The 23,464-nt window shown below is 34.2% G+C and overlaps 1 protein-coding gene across 2 annotated transcripts; it reads left to right on the top strand.

Annotated features, from left to right (window-relative positions):
• Positions 1 to 250: 250 nt before the first annotated feature.
• LOC136337719 (UDP-glucuronosyltransferase 2A2-like) lies at positions 251 to 12,992 on the top strand. 2 transcript variants are annotated; one of them, XM_066279396.1, is made up of 6 exons: positions 251 to 1,006; positions 5,312 to 5,460; positions 9,555 to 9,686; positions 11,083 to 11,170; positions 11,579 to 11,798; positions 12,229 to 12,992. In XM_066279396.1, the coding sequence occupies exons 1-6, from the start codon at positions 283 to 285 to the stop codon at positions 12,506 to 12,508; spliced, it is 1,593 nt and encodes a 530-aa protein (XP_066135493.1). In that variant the 5' UTR covers positions 251 to 282; the 3' UTR covers positions 12,509 to 12,992. The 2 variants fall into 2 exon arrangements, with proteins under 2 accessions (XP_066135493.1, XP_066135494.1); XM_066279397.1 differs by having other exon boundaries at positions 305 to 438.
• The last annotated feature ends 10,472 nt before the right edge of the window (positions 12,993 to 23,464 follow it).

The raw sequence follows: 23,464 nt of genomic DNA on the forward strand, positions 1-23,464 counted from the left end.
TTAAGAGGGGTTCTTATTTGTTATTTTCCTTATTGCCAATCTAGAGAATAAATGTATCTCTATTTAATGTATTTTATTTTTAAGTTCTGGTATTTGGAATAATTTATCCAAGATATTTTTTATATGTTTTAGTCCCTCAATAAACATTAACCTTGCATGTAACATAATTTTTTTTCTAAGTTAATTTTTAACTTATTATATGTTTTATTTGCCACTTGATCTCTGCACTCGGCAGAAACACCCTAAAGCCTCTGTAGGGAAGTGTGTGGTGGAGCTGCTGTCATGCTGTCTGAGAAGTGGGCTCTGGTGATTCTGCTGCTGCAGCTCTGTAATGCTGGCTGTGGATACTGTGGGAAAGTTCTGGTGTGGCCCTGTGACATGAGCCATTGGCTTAATATGAAGACCATTCTGGAAGATCTCACAGAAAAAGGACATGAGGTAACAGTATTGACTTTTCTGCACACTAAGCTCATTGACCACAGAAAACCTTCCTCTCTGAACTTTGAGATACTGTACCCACCAAATAACAAAGAAATTGTGGAAGAGTCACATGCCCAATTTCTGGACTTAATTTTTAATGACTTGCCAAACTTAACACCATGGCAATCAACGGTGAAAATAAATGATTTCTTTATTAAAATGACTAAAGGTATAAAAGTCTTGTGTGAGAGTGCAGTCCACAATCAGACGGTCATGAAGAAGCTCCAGGAAGCCAAATATGATGTCATGCTTATAGACCCTGTGGTGCCTTGTGGAGAGCTGGTGGCTGAATTGTTGGCAGTCCCTTTTGTGCTCTCATTAAGAGTTTCTATAGGAGGCATGAAGGAAAAACTCTGTGGAAAACTTCCGGCTCCACCTTCCTATGTACCTGTTCAGATGGTGGGACTAACAGACCAAATGACCTTTCTGGAAAGAGTAAAAAATGCAATGCTTTCAGTTTTCTTTGACATCTGGATGCGGGATTATGATACTGATTTTTGGGACCAGTTTTATAGTGAGGCATTAGGTAAGAGGCTCTGCTTTTCATTTTAAACTTGTTATCAAAATAAATTTAGGAATATAAGTGAATAAAATCAAAGTAAATGAAAGTAATACATTTTAAAATATGTGTCTTTTTAAAATTCTACCACTGACAATAATCAACTGGTATTCAAAAACTAAGAGGGAATAGGAGGAAGAAATCTCTTGCCAGCCCTAGCCAGATGGCTCAATTGACATCATTCTTTTGTGCTGAGATCACAGGTTTGATCCCTGGTCAGGCATGTAGCAGAAGCAATCAATTAAGCACAACTAATTGGAACAACTAAATGGAACAAAGAGTTGATGCCTTTCTCTGTGTGTGTATCTCTGTCTTTCTCTTTCTCCCTCCTACCTCAAATCAATGGAAAAGCTGGACGAAAGAAAAAGGGAGAAAGGAAAGAAAAAAGGAAGGAAGAAAGGGAGGGAGGAAGGAAAGGAGGAGTGGAAGGGAAAGAAAGAGGAAGAAAGGAAAAAAGAAAGAAAGAAAGAGAGTGAAAGGAAGAAAGAAAGAGGAAATAAGAGAAAGAAAGAAAAAAAGAGATAGAGGGAGAAAAAAAATAGAAAAAGAAAAAGAAAGCCTGACCAGGAGGTGGTGCAGTGGATAGAGCATCAGACTGGGGTGTGGAAGACCCAGGTTCGAGACCTCGAGGTCACCAGCTTGAGTGCGGGCTCATCTGGTTTGAGCAAAGCTCACCAGCTTGGACCCAAGGTCGCTGGCTTGAGCAAGGGGTTATTCGGTCTGCTGAAGGCCTGTGGTCAAGGCACATATGAGAAAGCAATCAATGAACAGCTAAAGTGTCACAACAAAAAAATTAATAATTGATGCTTCTCATCTCTCTCCGTTTCTGTCTGTCCCTATCTATTCTTCTCTCTGACTCTCTAAAAAGGAAAACATAAAAAAAGAAAGAAAGAGAGAGAGAGAGAGATTGAAAGAGAAAGAAAGAAAGAAAGAAAGAGAGAGAGAGAGAGAGAAAGAAAGAAAGAAAGAAAGAAAGAAAGAAAGAAAGAAAGAAAGAAAGAAAGAAAGAAAGAAAGAAAGAAGTAATCTTGTCATGGTTATTCTGTCTTCATAGTCATCAAACCATTTCTCTAAGATAATTTGATACTTGTTAGGTTCCTGCAAAAATAATACAAAACACACAAAAATGTCAATCTTCTAAGAGATGCAATGTTTGTCATATTTGGATATTACATACAAGTCCAATATATCCAGTTTCCATATTAAAGAAGGTTATAGCTATTATTGGTAAAGCAAGGATAATGTTTACTCAAAGAGTAAGATAACCTGCTTGCCTGACACCCGTGATAGACTAATATATTATTATTTTATTGTGTTTAATTTACCTGAATCCACACTAAAAATTTTTGATAGTGATAATTATCCTCAATTATGATATATACTTTATACTTTACCAGAACAGGCACCCACCAATCTTATACATCTAACCTTTCAATGAAACTTCTGAGTTTTATTTGGACAGGTTCATCATAGCTGGTCATGAAAAAGTTCCTAGAATGCTTTTTATTTCTTAGAGTAGTGCTACACAAAACCTGACAGAGTAATTAGAAAACTCTAAAAGACTTTGTGTCTTGAGCAGTCAATGAAAAATATTTTTTTAACTTCACTGACATACACCTATGTGACCTACTTTTAAGTCTTTACCTTTCTACTTAAAAATGTTTCACTTTGCAATTTCATACACTCACCTGTGATCAGAATGTCAACCAGACACGCTTCTACTTCAACTATCCTTGAGAAACACAGACAAGAACTACCAAACAAATAATCAAATTTGACTTTAAACATATTACATAATTTAATTAACTGAATATCAAATTGTTTCACAGAACTAACCTCAAAGATACCAACCTCAAATCCTTTGATTTAGACATAATTCAAACTTAAATGTATTGATCTGCTATAATTAACTTAATCATTATGCATGCCTGAGAACACACTACATGCTAGACTTTATAGATTTAAATAAAAAATACAAAAATCTTGGCTCAAGTCAAAACTCAGTCGTAATGAAAACTATACTATATCAATGCTATATTTTGGTATAATAAGATTATGAGTAATGATGCTTGAAAAGCTTCAACATGAGAAAAAAAGGACAGATGCATAATCTAAAGAGAAGGAAAATAAAGAGCATCTTCTATTAGAAACAATTGTACCAGCCATGCACTCAGGCAACCCCTAAGAAGTCTTTAAAATTAAAAACCATTCCGCTTTACTCACTGGGTAACTTATCATAACAAATTCATCTGATAATTATATAGAATTGTTAGCTAAAATTTAACTCATTAATTAATTATATATGTATACACATATACACATATATTTTGATTACAACTCATTTTTGTAAATTATATAGCTAAAAAAAGGTTAGTTTTCAATTTTTTAAAAAGATTTTATTCATTTTAGAGAGAAGAGGAGATGTTTTCTATTTTATTTCACCCTTTTATGTCTGTAATTCCACATATGTAACATTACTTTCTTTTTTTATTTATTTTTTATTTTTTATTCAGTGAGAAGAGTGGAAGCAAAGAGATAGACTGCTGCATGCACCCTGACTGGGATCCACTAGGGAAGCCCACTGGGGTGGGGGGGGTAATGCTCTGCACATTGGGGCATTTCTCTGCCCCTGAGCTCTTCTTAGCACCGAGGTGGAGACCATGGAGTCATCCTCAGCACCTGGGGTCAACTCACTCTAATTGAGCCATGGCTGCAGGAGGAGAAAAGAAAAAGAGAGAGAGAGAGGAGCAAGAGAAGAAGGGGTAAAGAAATAGTTGGGTGCTTCTGTGTACCTTGACCAGGAATCGAACCTGGGACATCCACATGCTGAGGCAATTCTCTACCACTGCTCCACCTAGTCAGGGCCATATGTAACATTTCAAATACAATTTATGAAATTATTTATAGTCTATTTTATAGTTAAATTCACTTTCATTCTTTATCTTTTTATCTCCTCTATACTCATTATTGTGAATCATTACTTTAAATCTGTAATTATCCTAATTGCTTTAAGCTGTGTCTTTCTAAAAATGTAGCTAAAGTCATATAAACTGAATGATCTGGGAAGAAAAAAGAGTAAGTGAAATAAGAGAATGACTAATAAAAATATCACCTTGTGTTTGTAATCAAAACAGGATTGAGTACCCAAAAAAAGTAGATATCTAGAGGGCAAAAACACATTAATTCAGAAGCTAAGAGATGGAGTTCTAATCTATTCTCTGACATTTTATTTTTTTATTTATTTTTTTAATAATTTTATTTTTAATGGGGCGACATCAATAAATCAGGATACATATATTCAAAGATAACAAGTCCAGGTTATCTTGTCGTTCACTTATATTGCATACCCATCACCCGAAGTCAGATTGTCCTCTGTCACCTTCTATCTAGTTTTCTTTGTGCCCCTCCTCCTCCCCCTTTCCCTCTCCCTCTCCCCCCTCCCCCCGTAACCACCACACTCTTATCAATGTCTCTTAGTTTCACTTTTAAGTCCCACCTACGTATGGAATAATGCTCTGACATTTTAAATTGAGTGTTGTCGGGCAAAGTTTCTTCATTATCAAATTATAACCATTGGACTATAAAATCTTGGATATTATTTCAAACATTAAAAAGTGATGACTGTAAAATGAGGATTTGTTTCCTAGGTGTATGTCCCTATCAGTTTTGATTAGATCACTTATTAAGTTATAAAATGTCTAATCACAGGGTTGTACACTTGAAACTAATAAAATATTGTACATCAACTGTAATGGAGAAATTAAAAATGAGTTAAAATATTTATTAGAATCTTAAAGTGAAAAGCATTCTTATCTCAGTTTTTTCCCTTTCTCTCAGTTACAACACATGTATATTTTGTAAACCAGAAATGATTGACTTGTTTATTTCCAATTAATTATTCTCTGCATTAAAACCTAAAATTAACAACTTAAATGTGCTTCCTCAAAAACATCAGTAAGGTGGCAGTTGTGTGTGATAGTCATAGTATGTACTTATGTATGACACATCCTAAAAAGAAGGTCACACTGAGTATGAATTACTCAGGGGGTTCTTATTCTCTTTTGTCTTTATTTCTTTTTCTGTTTCTTTCTTTTATTCTACATTATTGTAATAATGCCCTTTTCATTTCCCATCTAGAAGCCGTATTATTCTAGAAGACCTAAACTTATTTTTCCCTTGGTAACTAATTATCAAGTTAGTGGTGCAATTTTCCTGTTTAATTTACAATCTAATTCCCTCCACCCAACTTTTAATTTTTTTAAATTTTTCCAGGAAGACCTACTACATTATGTGAGACTCTGGGGAAAGCTGAAATGTGGTTAATTCGAACATACTGGGATTTCGAATTTCCTCGTCCTTATCTACCTAATTTCGAATTTGTTGGAGGATTGCACTGTAAACCTAGCAAACCTTTACCTCAGGTAAGACTATAACATTGAAGATTTTATGTACATTATGATACCTACTTTCCCTTAAAAGATTACAGTCTTAATAGAGATATGATGCTGAACATCTTTCAATGGCCAACCCCATTTCCAGTTTTCATGTCAGAGAGGCTCTTGTGAGTTATATATAGGTATTTTAGGCATTATATTGAGAAATTTGGCTGAAAAAATGGCAATATTGAAGCACATCTTAAAATATGGATAATTGATGAGAGTGACAGGAAACTGTAGCCATTCAAATCACTAGGGAGACTGCTGTAGTTTTTCTCACAAGTATGATATAGTTATGAACAAGGACATATGTCATGATGGTAGAGAGATCAGCATGCTTTTATGAGACACTGGGATATGTTCCACACTTTTTCATAGGTGAGAGGAATTAAAAGCTGAAAGAAGAGAAGAAAATAAAGAGAACTCCTTTATCTCCATTTTGAATGTTTATTTTATATGATGGTTACTGCTGAAATAGGAAACGTGAGGAAAAAATTTATTTGAGACTAATACAATGAGCTTTGCATTGTTGCTAATCACTTAAAGGAGCAAGAAAATTTTCATGTAGAATTTTTAGAAGTTATTTGGGTAATACGAAGTCTCAGCCTAAGTACACAGCAAAGGAAAGATTGGATGTTATCAGCATAAAGTAGAGTTCATGAAAATGAGAAACCCAATCTTGGCTTGATTCTGATGACAGGTTTCTTTTGGAATAGAAAGATAATTATACTCCACATTCTTAATTTTTCAAAGAAAAAAATGTGGTAGGTAAGGAACATTGGAAGGAAACAGTATTGAGAAACAAATGAGTAATAGATAAGCATTACGTGGGTACTGTGTTGAACTATTAATAGAGAATGAGAAGAAAACTTTCATTTACTTGTACTGTACAAATATTAACAAAATCCCTTTAGGAAGTTTGCATGGTACATAATATTTCAAATAGAATTCTCAATTTGTTATATTAGCATAAAATACTGATGCATATTGATGAATGTATGATTCAGTAACACTTAGCACATTCACAATAGTTTGCAATCATCATTTCAATTCACTTCCAAAAGATTTTTGTTCTTTACCCTGGAGGAACACCCCTGTACCCATTAAGCAGTCAGTGCTCAGCAACTTTTTTTTTACTCTTTTCAAAATTGGAGAGCTTCTAACTAATATGCTGAAAAAAATACAAAACAAAATTGAATGGAAACTGTAATAGAAAAAAAAAAAGAAAAAAAAATGGAGGTTTCTTTCCAAGAGGCTAGTGCCCATGGACAAGACTGGTTTACAAGTGTAAGGGCTTGTCTTTAATTGGGTTGTAAAATGAAAGGTTTCACAATTAAAAGGTCCTAGAAAGAAAGAGGTGGAAATAAAATGAGTTTTTGACAGAAAAGGGCACAGTTTAGGGCAGGTCTTACAAGGAAGAATTGGCCAAAGCTACCAACCAGGCTGTAAAACAAAAGAAAGGGGGATTATTGGGCATGAGAGAATGTTGTGAAATTATTGAGGAGGAACGGAAGAGAACGAACACCAAAAAGGTGCCCAATGGGCTTGAGCTTTCAGGTTTAGAGGAGCAAATGATTCATTGTGGAAGTGGATTGGGCTTCCTCTTGGCCACTGAGTACCTTGAGGTTTCCTGATTTACAGAAGGGGTTAGTTTCTTCTCAAAGAAACCCTTGACTCTCCCTCTCTAAAAGACCAATCTTCTTCACTGTACATAAAATCTAGTGCTAGTACATTTTTGGAGACAACTGCTATTTCCTGCAGGGAATAGTACCACTTTTATTATTCAGCCTATTCTAGCCTCCTTTGTTCTTATGCTGCCAACAGGAGTTTCAGCTCACCAAAAATCAAGAAACTTTTCTACTATGAATAGAATTGCAAGGAATGTACCCTTTGTTCAAGATTGAGGATCAGTTGTTGAGCTAATATCTCCTTTTTGTAAAGGATGAAAAAAAAAGAACCAAGAAAGAGATCTTCCTGAGACAGTTTCAGCTGCCATGGTAGCACAGAGTTTAACATTATCTACTTAAAAAGCATGTATGGATTATGTGTGTGGGTGCAAGGCACTGGATTAGAAGATGCAAATGATAACTGCTGACCTTAATGTCTTGCATTCTGTGTACCAGGCACCATTTTAAGCACCTCACTTATATAAACTCATTGAAGCACAACAGTCCTGTGATTATTTAGATGAAAATGAGATTGCCTCAGGGTGGAGGCTGTGAGGTTTGTCCTGTATCCAGGCTTTATCCACCATCCCAACCACCAAGAAAAATTCAACCTTTCTACTTCACTCTCTCCATGTGCACAGGATACAGAGAAGTTGTGGTGATACAGCAGATAAATGGAGGGACACACATGTGTCTATATCTCCATGCATACAGCCTGTCCCACAAGTACCTTCACCCTCCAGATATCTCTCCAGTCCTCCCATGGTCCATGGATTTGAAGCAACTAAACACTCTTTCCTGCATGTAGAAACTTTGCACAGAAATCAGAGAAGTAATAATATTTTATTAGATACCCTGACTAAATATGTGTACTATGAGCATCAGGCTAAACTGTTTAAAGGTGGAATACCCTAGTACAATTCAGAAGGCTGATGTTTCCATGTATTCAGTGGGAAGATTCTCTTTGGCCCAGTCTGGAAGGTGATCATCTTGGGTTTAGAGAACAAAGTATTCCACCAATGGAATGTACACTTTTTTAAGAAAAATAATTTGTGAAATGTATAACTTAATACAATTTAATTTTATATCCTCACACAATTTCTTTCAGTTCAACAAATCCATAAGTTAAAAAAAGTCTTTATTTTGTCCTGTAGTGGAGGATACAAATAGTCCCTGTGTTTCTCTTCCACACTGTATTTATATATATAATTATCTCTTTAAACTACAATCCATCTGAAAGTATGCCTCACTTTTTTCAACATTGTTTTTAAAATAATGCTGTCTTTAAAATAAATTGTAAAAATGTCATAAAAATAATGAGAGGTCTTGCAATCAAAAACTTTCAGACATGTCTTTATTCATACATACATACATACACATTTACATATAAAATATTTTATTTAAACTCCATGTGTTTGGGAAGGTGAATCAAAATAATAACAATTTCTGTGATGTCAAGTATGTTCTCCTAATATTAGTGAAGCTGACATCACCTCTTTTCTGGCATTTAAAAGCTTTTAAATGAGAAACATGGTGATTCCAGAGCTGCCACAAAAGTTTTCACAGAGAATGCATGGTGCATGTCTAGAGGATGGCATTCTTATAGAATATGATCTGAATTGGCCCAAACTCAGTGTTTCCCATGTACAATTCTAAATGGTGGGGTAGTTTAATTTACAGCAGTAACTATGTGTTACCTGTGTGCTAAGGCTCAAATTAAGAACATGCAGCTAATGTCCACTAAGGGGGTGTTTTATATACCAGAATAAAAAGAAATTACTGTCTCCTAAAAGTAATTTATGATTATAAAGCCATTTAAATATGTTATCTTCTTTTCTAATACATTACATTTACCACAATTCTAACAAATATCTTCTTAACCTTATTAATAACAGAAGACCTAAATATTAAAAAATTATCACTAATAATATATCTAAAAACCAGGTAGATCACCACAGTATTGATATATTTGATGTAAACTGTCAGAGGCTTAATTCAGATCCATTTTGGGGCTTTTGTCTGAGGAAAAATTATATAAGTTTGCAAATTACTCACTTTTTAATAAAATTAGACCTGATCTTTTTGTATAATAGTTTGGTTCCCTGCTATTCACCAATCAGTGATTATGCATTTAGCCATAGATTTTATTTATTTATTTATATTAATTTATTGGGGTGAAATAAATTAATAAAATTATATAGGTTTCAAGTACCCAATTCCACAATAAATCATCTGTATATTGTAACACATACTCCCTCCTAAAAAGACTAGGTGATTTTAGGTTTCAAAAGATAAAATACAGTCTCATGTCTCTGAAATACCCTTGAATCTTTATTTTAGAAATATAACTGAACTTTATTTTATAACCTATGATGCTGTATCTCTGTGATACAAAAAAATCTTTCTCTACAGGAAATGGAAGAATTTGTTCAGAAATCAGGCAAAGATGGCATTGTGGTGTTTTCTCTGGGTACAATCATTGAAAATCTCTCAGAAGAAAAGACCAATCTTATTGCCTCAGCTCTTGCCCAGATTCCACAGAAGGTTGGTATAACCTTAAATATTACTGGGCAGCTACTTACCAAATGGGACAGAATGTGAATAATGGTGTCTTTTCAATTGAAAGTTGCATCTCATTTTACACTTAAAATATCAGGTACTAGTATTAAGTAAAATTTTGTAAAAGTTTGCAATAGTGACTTTAGGCATATTTGAGCCTTGCCTGATAAGCTTTGTGGTTACTATGAAAACCCATCTTTTTAGAATTGTTTTTCAATGTAATAGAGATAAAAACATTAAGCACATTGGTTATGAAATCTTAAGGTCTGTTATGACTATTCCCAAAATAATTCTGAAGTGTGTTCACTCCAGGACCAGGAAAGAAGAGAATTGAAATTATTAAAATGGAAATGAATCACGCACAAGAATATCCTCAATGTCTTTGTATTATAACTTGATTCATCATAATTGAGCATAGAAGTAGATTCATTTAGTCTTTTAATGAGTTTGTAAAATTAAAAGGTTATAGAAAATTTTCATACTCTAGCAATTTGCATGTCCTAACTTAATGATTTTTAATTAGTTTTAGTGTTATCACCATCATTTTAGATTTCTGCTCATTATATACTGCTATTTTAAAAATATCTAAAAGTTCTTTTATTTGTGTATTTGGTTAAATTCCATAAAATTATATTTAGAAATCTATATAATGGCAAGTGTGATAATTGCAAAAACAAAATCAAAAAGGTACTTCACTGAACTTTGGTATATAAGCAAAAGCACTTCTTTATTTTGAAAGATGGAAGGAAGGAAGGAAGGAAGGAAGGAAGGAAGGAAGGAAGGAAGGAAGGAAGGGAGGGAGGGAGGGAGGGAGGGAGGGAGGAAGGAAGGAAGGAAGGAAGGAAGGAAGGAAGGAAGGAAGGAAGGAAGGAAGGAAGGAAGGAACTTGGAAGCGAAAAATAAGAGATAGAAATAAAGGATGGAAATATAACCACTCATCACAAAGTTAGTAGTAGATAAATCTAAAGCAATGATATTTATAAGAAACACTGATTTGAAGGCAAAGCTAGAAATGCCCATGACATAAATTTATACAAAAGTCATTTGGCCATAAAAAATTTAATTCCCAAACTCCGATTCATTAAGCTAGTATAGCAATATTTTCTAATTTTTCACTTACAGTCTCACTCCTGGAAGTTCTTAAGTGAAAACAGACAAAATGATAATAGTATACTTGATAGGTGACTACCACATACTCTTTCAAAAAGGTCATTATAAACAGTCCCACTATTTCTTTCAGAGTTTACCAACTACTCCCCTCTACTCCCTACCAACTATCACTTGAAGTAGAGTAGATGCATGATTTATACATAACTCAACAATTTTACAATGTCATGATCCTGTGATTTTTCTTGTGAAATATGTGCACTGTCTTCCACAGGTTTTATGGAGATACAAAGGAAAGAAACCAGCCACATTAGGAGACAATACTCGGCTCTATGATTGGATACCCCAGAATGACCTTCTTGGTAAGACTGGAGAAGAAAAGCTGTCTAGTGGTTGATGTACAAGTTGATTAAAAGTTGATTAATTCTTTAACAGCTAATTTTAACATAAAATCTAATATCAACAAATAGTTAACAATTATAAATGTTTCTCATTTCATCTCCAATTTTAAAAGTTATAATTAAAAATTTGACTATTAATTTTATAAAGTCATACTTGCTATGATTCACATTAGAGTTTCAGGCAACGCAGAGGGAACTAATACCTCCTTTTCCTGAAATAGCAATTTTCTGTGGTAGTGTTCCCGCAGAAAATACTGTAGAAAATACTGCTTTCTTCAGTAACATCTTATAGATTTTCCTCCCTGTCTCAAAATTTCTCATGTGTTATAATAAAATTTTTACCCTCTTCTCATTCTATCATTAAACTAGGTCATCCAAAAACCAAAGCTTTTATCACTCATGGTGGAATAAATGGGATCTATGAAGCTATTTACCATGGAGTCCCTATGGTGGGAGTTCCCCTGTTTGGTGATCAGCCTGATAACATTGCTCACATGAAGGCCAAAGGAGTGGCTGTGGAGGTGAATTTACACACAATGACAAGTGCAGACTTGCTCAGCGCCCTGAGAACAGTCATTAATGATCCTTCGTAAGTACTACTGCTTCCTAAAGGAGTGCCCTTGATTGTGTTATGCATCATACAAGAAAATGTTAGAGATTGTTCTTACAGACCTTTTAATGGATCTTTTCTCATAACCTTGGGCCATTTACCTTCTTAGTCTTGGAAATCTCCGGAAAGTACAGATCATACAATGTCACACTTCTAGCTTGAAAAAATTAACCTTCAATTAACAACTGTTTTATTCTGATTATTTTCTCTGTCTGAATTTAACCACATTCTGTTAAGAATGTATTTCTTTTTCAATCTCCCCACTAAGTTAAAATTCTATGACAAGAGCAGAGTACATGTAACAACAACTCTGAAACCTTAATTTTTATGACATGTATCATGTATCTAACACACACAAAATATTATTAATTTCTCTCACTTTTTGTTGTTTTTCTTATGTGCTTTCCAGTTATAAAGAAAACATGATGAAGTTATCAAGGATTCACCATGATCAACCCGTAAAGCCTTTGGATCGAGCCGTCTTCTGGATCGAGTTTGTCATGCGTCACAAAGGAGCCAAACACCTGCGGCCAGCTGTCCACAACCTCACCTGGGTCCAGTACCACTCTCTGGATGTGATTGGGTTCCTGTTGGCCTGTGTTGCATCTGCTATTTTCTTATCCATAAAATGCTGTTTACTTTCTTGTCAAATATTTGGTAAAACAAAAAAGAAGAAAAAGAGGGCATAGATCTTTCCAAGTTGTTAAACGTTTAAATAGAAGACTTTGTTTATTCCTACACCTCCGTCCTGTATTCGAAATTCCCATTTCTCTTTATTTAGCCTAAAAAAACAGCTTAGAATGCCACAAAACCATTAACTGAGGAGCATGACCCATTCTTCTTTTTCCTAGTCCCAGGAACACTTATCCTCTTCCTCTTTATCCACTTTCTGACACAGAGACATTAATAATTAAAAGTGCTATTTATGACACCCTTATTTTAATTTTATAACCTTAAGTGATATGGTGATTGCTGGAGTGAACAAATTATGAGCTTGATTTCATGGATGTAGGCAACTCAGAATCACACAGTTTACAAATTGCAACAGATCATTTAATCAGGGAAGCATCTTCAAAAATTAGTTTAAACTGTGGTAATTGCCAGGGTGGGGAAGGTGAAAGTGTATGTGAGGGAGTTTTAAATATATATAAATAAAATAATATTAATTAATTAGTTTGCTATGACATATTATTTCATTTTTAAATAAAAAGAAGCCTCTCTACTTGCCCAGTGTTACTAGGATGAGGCCAAAATAGAACATAATGATGATGGCACATTCTGCTTTGAAATATTTACAAAGTTTCATAAAGCTTACCATTATTCTGCTCAGGTGCCCATAACAAGGTCCTACAGAGTCACTGGCATAAGCAACAGATGTTTATTTTTTTCACAAATCTGGAGGTTTGAAGTACAAACTAAAGTTGCCAGCAGGGTTGGTTTCCAGTGAGGCTTCCCTTCCTGACTTCAGACACCGTCACCCTTTGTACTCACATGGTCTTCCTCTGGATGTTCACGGTCAGAAAAAGATGCCTTATGTCTCTTCCTCTTCTTACAAGGAAAATGTCTTGTGGATTAGGGTCCATCCTCATGAACTAATTTAATTTTAAATTCTCATTCTAGCTTTTCTTTATTGCAAAAAATTTTGATCTGCAAAGAATTCTGTTTTTAAATATAGTTCTTGATTGTAGCACTTAGAATGTAAAATTATACTGGTGATCTAGTTTTCAGTACAAAATAGAATGAACTATGATTTGTTATATTAAAGGAAAAGTCTACCTTAGAGACTTTGTTCAAATTTTATAGTTATAAAATGCTCAGAGCTAGGCAAGTGATGTCAGCAAGATAGCAGATTAAGAATTGGCTCCTTTTTACCCATCCACAGCCACAGTGATTTGACAGCCATCCATGGACAATGTGCTTTTGTGAAAGCTTTGGGATCCAGGTAGGAAGCTGTGAAACCTCAATGGAGCCCAAGACTGAGGGCCATTTTTAAAGGTAGACCTGCACTAAAGCTGAGCAGTCATTGTCCTAACTACAGATCCCATACCCCTGGGGATTTGACTAGAGCCCTGACAGGCTTTGGTCCTGACATCAGCATCATTCACCAAGGGACCTGAGAAAAACTACATCTTCCCGCACCTTAGGTAACAGGTCTGCTGACCTTAGTCTCTACTGGTTATCCAGAACAGCCCTATAATATAGCTCCTACCATCCCAGCTGCAGTCTAAGATAATTCCTACCAGTCCAGAGATCTGGTGGAAAACATGATCATTCATATCCTTGGAAGCAGGCCCGATGACCTCAGTATGATCGCAGGTCCTAAAGCAGCATTTTGATTATGATCGAACCCTTCATAGTCATTGTCCAGGAGCTTTCCTGCCTTCCCAGGGATCCAGCCGAGAAACTCCTCTCATGCCCCCAGAGGCAGGCCTACAGACCTTGGCCCTGTCTGTAAACCTTATACTAGCTGTATGACCTAGTTCTACCCCAGTTATATGGTGCTGTCACTGCACAGACAGAATACATAGGTTTAGAATCAAGAGGTGGTCTAGGGCTAGTACTACCTGTCCAAAGACCACCAGTGACCCAGTGGAGATCCTTTCAGAAACCTGGCAAAAGCCATGCCCATGCCAATACCTGAATTGATCAACTGTGACATGTTATAAAACTGTAATAATTAGGACAATATGGTATCAGAACAGATACAGGCAGATTAAGCAACAGAACCAAATACAAGACACAGAAAAAATACTTATGCATGCATAATTATTTACTACATGATAGAGAGAATTAGAGACACCAGAGTGGGAAGTCTGCACACTTCATTGAGACTATTACTTACGTATATAGAAAAAAAATATTATAAAACAATATTTGCACAATTTTAACAAAGGGGAAAAGCTTTAAATACAAAACAGTGAAAGCACTAATCATAAAAAAAGGATAAATTTAAGCATATTAAAATGAAGAACTTCTACTAACTAGAGACTCCAGTCTAGCAAAATTTTGCAATGGGCTTTATTGCTCTAAAGCATTTGCTTAATCAAAAGGCAGAATGGCTTACTGATTACTATGTTACAGGAACACTTAGGGGCAAGAACCTCAAAGGAGGGTTTTGTTTTATAGGAGGCAGTTTATGCTTTGATTCAGAAACCATTGCATGGTGCTGTCTCTGCACAGCCAGAACACATGGGTGCAGAAATCAAGAAGCAGAACTGGGATTACATTATATACACACAGAATTCTTGCTTCCCATTCATAAATTTATCTTAATCCTCAAAGGGAAATGTTTTCACTGGGAACAAAATGATGATTCCATTGAATTGGAAGGTGAAACTATCACCTTGCCATTTTGAGTTTTGTGTGCCACTGAACCAATATGCAATTTTAAAAAAAGAAAAGGTAATTCAGGTCAGCTTTTTTTTAACCAGTGTGCTACTGCAAGAATTTTTAAAACATGCAATACCTGACTATTCAGTCAAGAGTACTGATCTCTTTTCCTTTAGAAATTCATATAAACAAAATCCAAAATAAAAGAGGAGAAATCACCACAGACATCATAGATATACAAAGAATTATTGTAGAATACTATGAGAAACTGTATGCAACCAAATTTAACAATCTAGAATGAATGGATAAATCCTAGAACAATACAATCTTCCTATACTGAGTCATGAAGAAGCCTAAACAGACTCATAAGCAAGGAGGAAATAGAAACAACTATCAAAAACCTCCCCAAAATAAAAGTCCAGGGCTATACTAGTGAATTCTATCAAACATTCAAAAAAGACTTGGTTTCTATTCTACTCAAAGTCTTCCAAAAATTTGAAGAAGAAGGAATACTGCCAAACATATTTTATGAGGCCAACATAACCCTCATACCAAAACCTTCCAAGGACAACACATAAAAAGAAATCTACAGACCAATATCTCTAATGAATACAGATGCTAAAATACTAAACAAAATACTAGCAAATCGAATACAACAACACATTAAAATAATAATTCATCATGATCAAGTAAGATTCATCCCAGAAATCACAAGGATGGTTCAACATATGTAAAACGGTTAATGTAATATACCATATCAAGAAAATGAAAAAGAAAAACCATATGATCTTATCAATAGATGCAGAAAAGGCATTCAATAAAATACAAAATCATTTTATGTTTACAACACTCAACAAAATGGGTATAGAAGGAAAATATCTCAACAAAATAAAGGTCATTTATGATAAACCATCAGTTAACATCATATTAAATGGCATAAAACTGAGGACTTTTCCCCTAAATCAGGAACAAGACAAGGTTGTCCACTCTCTCCACTCTTATTCAATGTAGTGCTAGAAGTTCTAGCCAGAGCAATCAGACAAGAGAAAGAAATAAAAGGCATTTATATTGAGAAAAAAGAAGTAAAGGTTACACTTTTTGCAGATAATGTGATCCTATACATTGAAAACCCCAAAGACTCCACAAAAAGACTAGTAGAAACAATAAACCAATATAGTAAGGTCGCAGGATACAAAAGTATACAAAAGTCCATTGCCTTCCTATATACCAACAATGAAACATCAGAAAACAAGCTCAAAAACATAATCCCCTTCACGGTTGCAACAAGAAAATAAAATGCCTAGGAATAAACATAACAAAGAATGTAAAGGATCTATATAATGAAAACTATAAAGCATTGTTAATGGAAATCAAAAAAGATATAATGAAATAGAAAAATATTTCTTGTTCTTAAATAAGAAGAATAAATACAGTCAAAATGACTATATTACCCAAAGCAATATACTAATTTAATGCAATTCCCATCAAAATTTCAATGTCATTTTTTAAATAAATGAAAAAAAATTATCAGGTTTATATGGAACTATAAAAAATCCCAAATAGCCAAAGCAATCTTAAGAAAAAGAACAAAGATAAGGGTCTTTGTTCTTTTTTAATTTGAAGTCAATACCTGACTTCAAATTATATTATAGAGCCATAGTAGTCAAAACATCATGGTACTGGCAGAAAAATGGACATTCAGACTAATGAAACAGAATAGAAAGCCCAAAAATAAAACCACATATATATGGTCAAATAATTTTTAATAAAGGGGCCAACAACACACAATGGAGAAAAGAAAGCCTCTTCAACAAATAGTGCTGGGAAAACTGGAAAGCCACATGCAAAAGAATGAAACTCGACTACAGTTTGTCCCCTTGTACTAAAATTAATTCAAAAGGAATCAAAGACCTAAATATAAATATAAGACCTAAAACAATAAATTACATAGAAGAAAACATAGGCACTAAACTCCTGGACCTTGGTTACAAAAAGCACTTTATGAATTTGACTCCAAATCAAGGGAAGTGAAAGCAAAAATAAATGAATGGGACTACATCAGACGAAGAAGTTTTTGTACAGCAAGGGAAACTCAACAAAATAAACAGACAGCTAACTAAATGAAAAATGATATTTTCAAACAACAGCACAGATAAGGGCCTAATATCCAAACTATACAAAGAACTCATAAAACTCAACAACAAATAAACAAACAATCCAATAAAAAATGGGAAGAGGACACGAACAGACACTTCTCTCAGGAAGAAATACAAATGGCCAACAGATATATGAAAAGATGCTCATCTTCATTAGCTATTAGAGAAATGCAAATCAAAACTACAATGAGATACTACCTCACACCTGTTAGATTAGCTATTACCAACAAGACAGGTATTAATAAGTGTTGTAGAGGCTGTGGAGAAGAAGGAATCCTCATCCACTGTTGGTAATAATGTAAAGTAGTACAACTATTATGGAAGAAAGTATGGTGGTTCCTCAAAAAATCAAAAATAGAACTACCATATGACCCAGCAATTCCTCTACTGGGTATATACCCCCAAAACTCAAAGACACAGATATGTAAAGACACATGCAGCCTTATGTTCATTGCAGCATTGTTCATAGTGACCAAGACATAAAAACAACCAAAATGCCCTTCAATAGATGACTGGATAAAGAAGATGTGGTACATATATACTATGGAATACTATTCAGCCATAAGAAATGATGACATCAGATCATTTACAACAGGGGTAGTCAACCTTTTTATACTTACCGCCCACTTTTGTATCTCTGTTACTAGTAAAATTTTCTAACCACCCACCAGTTCCACAGTAATGGTGATTTATAAAGTAGGGAAGTAACTTTATAAAATTTATAAAGTAGAGTTACAGTAAGTTAAAGCATATAATAATAATTACTTACCAAGTAATTTATGTTGGATTTTTGCCAAGTTTGTCAGAATAAATCTTTATAAAACAACTTACTATAGTTAAATCTATCTTTTTATTTATACTTTGGTTGCTCTGCTACCACCCACCATGAAAGCTGCAACACCCACTAGTGGGCGGAAGGGACCAGGTTGACTACCACTAATTTATAACAACATGGATGGACCTTGATAACATTATACTGTGTGAAATAAGTAAATCAGAAAAAACTAAGAAATATATGATTCCATACATAGGTGGGATATAAAAATGAAATTCAGGGACATGGACAAGCGTGTGGTGGTTAAGGCAGGGTGGAGGAAAGAGAGGGAGAGGTTGGGGGAAGCAAGGAAGGGCACAAAGAAAAGCAGATAGAAGGTGATGAAAGACATTTGACTTTGGGTGATGGGTATGCAACATAATGAAATGCCAAAATAAACTGGAGATGTTTTCTCTGAATCTATGTACCCGGATTGACCAATGTCACCCCATTAAAATTAATAAAAAAAATGTTACAGAGAGTGTGGGGGAGATATTTGTTATTTGAAAATTTAATTACTTCTGTGGAGAAAACTGATGCATCCTGTAGGATGGAAGGTGAGCAATGCAACTTTTCACTTTCTGGCTGGCTAGATCCCTAAGAAGTGCTGCCACACTGAGAAGGAGGTGGGAGGATATCTTCTATTAACAGATAGAGTATATAACAGCTGAAACAATCAGTTAAGCCTTAGTGAGGTGAATTCAATGTTGTACATTCATGATAGTTTCCATTCCACTCTGCATTGCTCTTCTATACATGAGTTTTATGATCAAATTCTGGAAAGTGGAAAAAATAGTGGCATACACAGAACTACTCCTTCAGAACACCTTATTATTGAGACAGGTGTCTGCAGCACTTGGTTTCTGGAGGAAATTCCCATTAGATATGAAAATCTTCATAATTTAAGCAAATGCAAAACAGGTTTATCTACATAATTCTACTCTAGGTATTCTTGTCTTTAATCTTTCCTCTAATTCTTTCCACATCTTTGACCAACCAATCAATCCATTAGTGAATGACCATGGGTTTGTAGATCTGTAAAAGCAAACCAGTACCTTATAATTCCATCAACATTTGTTTTACAAAGTATAAAGTGGTAATAGCTTCATTTAAATAAAATTATATAACTTCCAAATAAATTTAAATTTTAGTTATTATTTTTATTGACTTATTTTTGGTACTGCCATTTGAGTTAAAATCAATTATTTTCTAATATCAATATAACAATATCTACGTTCTTTTGTTAAGTACACATATGACATATTTTTCATATATTTACTTTAAATGTGTGTTTTAAAGTTTTATATATTCTTTTCCTTGTCAGAGTAGAACAAGACTTTTATAAATTAAGTGTTCATGTGTATTTTCTAAACAAAATTTTTCTTTGCTTTTGTGTAGCTGAAAACGCTATAGTTCATTTTCAATATTTTTATAGACTTTCTGTTTTCTAATTATATTTCCCCATTTTGCTTATCCTCCATAAACTGATAAGATGTTTGTTTTGTTTTGATTTTGTGTGCTTTCAATTTTTTTTCTTCTAAGTATTTAGAAGTTACCCACTATACTAATATTTAGGTGTGCCTTTTTTAACCAGTACATAAATGAATTTTTATAATTTATTATAAGTTTCACATCTTTCACTTGAGAATATTTATCCAGTTATATTTGCTAGGATAACTGACATGTTTTGTTTTTATGGTCATTTTATAATTCTAATTCTCTGGCTTTTTCAGTTCTTCTTAGTTTTTGCTTTTTAAATATGTTATTTAATAACTACTTGAAATTTTTATTATTTTTTATGAAGTCCTTTCATTTAATTTCTTTTCCTTCCAATGGTAAGGCTTTTAAACATATATCTATTTTTTTTAGTGGCAGATTTTTAAAATTCAAAAAGATAATTTATCTACTATAATTAGTTAATAACATAAGAATGAGCAAAAATATTATGACCATGACACATTCAAGCTTGCGTCAATAGGTTTGAATTGTTCAGATTTCTTTGTTTATAACATTTGCTTTCAATCTTAGTCCTTGGATGATCTCATCCAGTTAAATGGTTTTAATCTTTATTTTTATGTGAATGACTATGAAATTTACATTTCTCATGTTTATCTCTACTGTACTACAGATTTATATGTCTAATTACAATCTCCTCTTCTATGTTAGAATGTTCACATGTATTTTAAACATTTAATATTTGAAAGTAAGCTCCTGCTCTTAACCCATCCAAACAAGTTCTCCTTAAATTATCTTTATTTCAGTTAAAATCAACCCAATTCTTCCAGGTACTCAGGAAAACCTACTGGGTTTATTATTTATCTGTCTCTTTTTCTCTTACATCTGTCAGCATTACCTCACAATACAAGGTGACAAAGAAGTAGATTTACAGTTGTTTATATGAAAAATAATACAATAATTGATAATGCAAAAATAAACTGTTTTGCATACTGGAAGGCTGGTGGGTGTGGCCATGCAGATTGGAATTGAACTCGGACAAGGATAAAGAAACTGTGGAGCCAGAAAGTGGTGAGCCATACCAATTTATTGGTGGCTCGCAAAGACAGGCAAGCCAAAAAAGAAAGAAAAATAAAACAAAGGAAAACCTGCTTTTCCCAGTGGAGGGCAAGGGATCAGGAAACAAACTGCACCTCGCTGTGGTGGGGGCTCGATCTGCTCTCATGGCCCCTAAGGAGAAGCCCTTATCCTTACAATAATGCTGTCACGTGCTCAGGTGCTCATTTCACAAAGTACTTGCAGCCAGTAAACCAGCAAGAAGGCCTAACAGCTGTTTTTCCCACACATACTCATAACTGTAAGCCTATTTTTGCCTCACCCTGTATATCCAAAATTTTTATCCTATTCTTCACCTCATGGGCTTTTCTTGGTGAAAAGTACCTTTGTCTCTTACTTGGATTAAAATAATAGACATAGCATTATCAGCTTCAGTAGAACAAGAGGCAAACTATCTTGCTACATGTTGTACAGAAGTGTATTTCTAATATAAATATCTTAAGAAAGGAAGCTCTACTGAAGAATTCATCCAGGTATGAAGGCACTGGTTATCTCATTCCTTCAGTGTCCCTTCATCACTTAAGATGTTGTTCTTGTCCATTTACTTAGGTAAACACAGCTATAATCTAGCTCTAGATATTAAGGAAGTGAAGAACAGACATTTTCTTGTTCAAGTTATGTGATCAACAAAGCATACGCAGGTTGCTCACCTGCCTTTGGCAAGAACTCAGTAACATGGCAACACCTAAAAAGCCTAGGAAAAGTTATCTATAGATAGATAACCAGCTACCTGGTGTTTACAATGTTAGTAATTGCTGACCACTGGAACTCCCTCTTCCCTTGCCTTCTACTTCATTTGCAGTAAAATATTTGACACATCTGTTCAGGTTAATTCTTTATAATTAAAGCAATCTCATTTAAATTATAATGTGATCTTAGAAATACAATCATAAAATAAAAATATACACATGATATGTCAAAATAAATAAGCTATTGATTATTAATTATTTTATAGATTGATATATTGTATTTATAACTCAATGGTATATGAATAACTAAAGGAAATAATTATTAGTCACTTATACTTCACTCATTTGATCCACAATACCTCAGGTCTGACATTTCAAATAAACTTATGGAATAATTAACTTTTGTAAGATTACATTTAATTTCATTCTCTTTTACTGGATATGCTCATATTTATTATTGTGAATCATTCCTTTAAACATAAAATTTTGAATCATGCTCAAAGCTCAGTCATTTCTAAAATGTGGCCTAACTGTCCTGAATATCAAATTCACCTATGGGTTTGATAGTAAGGGGAGAATGTGAAGCCTAAAACAAGGAACCTAGAGGATGTAAACACATTGTCGAGGCAGCTGTGAGATGTGATTCTCATCAGTTGTTAACCCTATCATACTGTCTTCAGAAAAACTTTCTTATCAAATTAAAAGCACAGAACTGTATGACCTCAGACATAACATTTTCAACACTAAAATGTGATGACTTAAAAGGAAACTTTCTACCTTGGGATGCATTTCACAGCAACTTTGATTAAATTCTTAAAAAGAAAGAAATTGTCATCTGAGTTTCCTCTTTAGTTTAGTTGCAAAGGACTTGAGTGTGTGTGTGTGTGTGCACGTGCGTGTATAAATGTTTGACTTGATAATTTTCAAATAGTTAATCCTAAAATTAATACCTACTATACATTCCCCTTCAAGAAACATAAAGGCAGTATGGGCTGACCGGTAGTGGCACAGTCAATAAAGCGTCAACCTAGAACCATGAGGTTGTGGGTTTGTCACCCTGGGCTTGCCCAGTTAAGGCCCATAGAAGCAACTACTATGATTTGATGCTTCCTGCTCTTACCTCCCCTTTCTTTCTCTCTGTCTTTCCTCTCTCTAAAGTCAATAAAATCTTTATAAAATAAATAAAAGAAAGGCAGCATGACAGTTGTAGCTGTACATATGTCCCTCACATTCCAAAAGGGTGATCATGGAAGTGAAATACTACTATAACTATTTTTAAGTACAGTGGCCCATCAAGAGATATGATGAGATTTGACTAAGGAGGATGAAATAGACCAATTTTCAAAAAACTTTCAAGCGTATGAGTCAACCAGAGACTGTAACAAGATGAATGCAGGGATATATTCCATGACTGCACTGAAAAATCATTGATAATACTGGGGAACAAAATTTTTGTTGCATCCACAAAAACACTTGTTCTTACCTAATTCGAGTTTGCTGATATCAAATCTGACATTAGTTTTTCTCTGTAAGCTACAGTTTTCTTGCAATTCAAGATTTTAGGTTTTTATCTTATTGCAAAATTTTCAACATTTAGTTTAAGATAATGAAGTAGAATGTCTTCTTGGGCATAATCTTTGTGAAAATATAATAATTTATCTAACGCAGTAAATACACTAATACACTAAAAGATATTACTTTTAAAAATTACTTTTCTGACACAATTGCATCAGAATTTGTCTACATTTTCAAAATAGAACATATTAAAACACTTATTTTAATCATAAAATTGGCGCAACACTTACTTAAATTCTATCCATGCAAAAATTAGCATTTGTAACTCTTTTTTTTTAACAGAGACAGAAAGAGAGTTAGACAGGGACAGACAGGAACGGAGAGATGAGAATTATCAATCATTAGTTTTTCATTGCGCATTGTGACACCTTAGTTGTTCATTGATTGCTTTCTCATATGTGCCTTGACCTTGGGCCATCAGCAGACCGAGTAACGCCTTGCTCGAGCCAGCAACCTTGGGTCCAAGTTGGTGAGCTTTTGCTCAAACCAGATGAGCCCACGTTCAAGCTG

Source organism: Saccopteryx bilineata, chromosome 5 (assembly GCF_036850765.1).
Source record: "Saccopteryx bilineata isolate mSacBil1 chromosome 5, mSacBil1_pri_phased_curated, whole genome shotgun sequence".
Lineage (NCBI taxonomy): Eukaryota > Metazoa > Chordata > Mammalia > Chiroptera > Emballonuridae > Saccopteryx > Saccopteryx bilineata.